Raw genomic sequence first — 1,554 nt, forward strand, 5'->3', positions numbered from 1 at the left:
TTTATTTACATCGGTCCCTATGGCAGCGTGTCGGTGGAATCTGGCATGATGATATATTGCTTATCATCGTGCGGACTTAGAGCGATTTTTGTTTCCGAAATCGTTACACTTCGTGCAATTTTGATCTAATGCACGACTGCCTGCGCGACATTTCGATTGCGTCGTTCAAGCATCGAGTGTAATCCTCGAACATTATGGATCTTGCCTCAACGTTGCTCTTGAAACCCTTTACCTTTTCATGTCCTTTTTTCCTTAGACATGTAAAGTATACATTTTCGCTCTAAGCTCAACGAATTCAGTCATTATGGCACCATTGTTCTCGTCTTTCATGAGACCAGGAACTTTTTTATTTGCAAGCGGAATATCGTATGAATTATCGATAGAGTAATTGCTCGTGTCAAATTTATTTATATTGTATCATGTTTCATAATGTACATCGTCACATTCCACATGATACATGAGACTGTCAGTATCGATATAATTCTACATTTATCGCGAAACAATGGTGCCATGTACTCATAGTGAAAATCATACATACATGTTTTAGATATCGAGGATGCACATATCTACGTATATCGATTTGCCGAATTTCACTTTTCCGCATTTTTATCGCGACCAGATTCTCCAAAAAGACGCTACGACTATGAAAATTCGGTTTCGCGATCATTGCTTCTGTATCGTATCTCCCATTCCAACGAGTTAAAAATCGCACGTCGACGTTGCGCACATTCTCCATAGTCTTGCCAAAAATCTCGTAGTTCATTAGTTTGTATAAATTTTTCTCGAACTCATTGTTCGCGCATTGAAATTCTAAATTTGTATTGAGTTCGATATACTCACGAAGCCATGAAAATTGCGCGAATTGTAATATACGATGGATCTTTGTGATGCGGAGACTGTGTGTACATTGATGTAGATTACGATAATGAATCACGTAGCGCTTTTTATCGTGTAATGTAGCGAAGAGCTTGTCTTTTCGCTTGCTGGATGGTTTCTCGCGTGTCAAAACGGTAGGTCCGCGTGAACATCAGAGAGATGTTGAACATCATGGAGATGTTGATACTCCAAGTTCACTTCGAGAATAGCCTGTCGAGGAATCTAACGCGACATCCATAACGTTAAAATTTTCTACATCGACCCATCGAAAATCGTATGGTAATGTTTGATACATTGCCCAACTGTATAAGTTGTTAACGTCGAAATACATAAGATACATCGATGATTTTAATGAGTTATACGACTGCACGTATTTGTTGTTGACTTGCGCGTAACTGTTGGAACACTGACTTAGATCCCCGCGCTCGACAAACATGACCATGTCGATGAGCAATTCAAATTTTACACTGGTATGTTTTAACATGGCATCCCATGTGAAGCCCGGAAAAGTGTAATAGTATGCGGGATCGAGCCCGTAACTTGTGACGCAACTGTTGCGAAAATTTTCAAATATATCGGCCTACAACAAGACATCTGTTTTTAAATATAGGTCGTTATATTCACCGAGCGTTTGAATGGAGAACCGCCATACATTGGCGTGCGCATAATCGCTCTCAG

The 1,554-nt window shown here is 39.8% G+C and overlaps 1 protein-coding gene across 1 annotated transcript in view; it reads right to left on the reverse strand.

Annotated features, from left to right (window-relative positions):
* The window catches only part of LOC105621712, a 17,425-nt gene extending 16,107 nt beyond the window's left edge, over positions 1–1,318 (reverse strand). The window contains 3 exon segments of the mRNA XM_012203172.1: positions 539–1,011; positions 1,014–1,081; positions 1,083–1,318. Of these exon segments, the coding sequence (XP_012058562.1) occupies positions 539–1,011; positions 1,014–1,081; positions 1,083–1,318 (777 nt within the window).
* Between the last annotated feature and the right edge of the window lie 236 nt (positions 1,319–1,554).

Source organism: Atta cephalotes (assembly GCF_000143395.1).
Source record: "Atta cephalotes unplaced genomic scaffold scaffold00036, whole genome shotgun sequence".
In the NCBI taxonomy this organism is placed as follows: domain Eukaryota; kingdom Metazoa; phylum Arthropoda; class Insecta; order Hymenoptera; family Formicidae; genus Atta; species Atta cephalotes.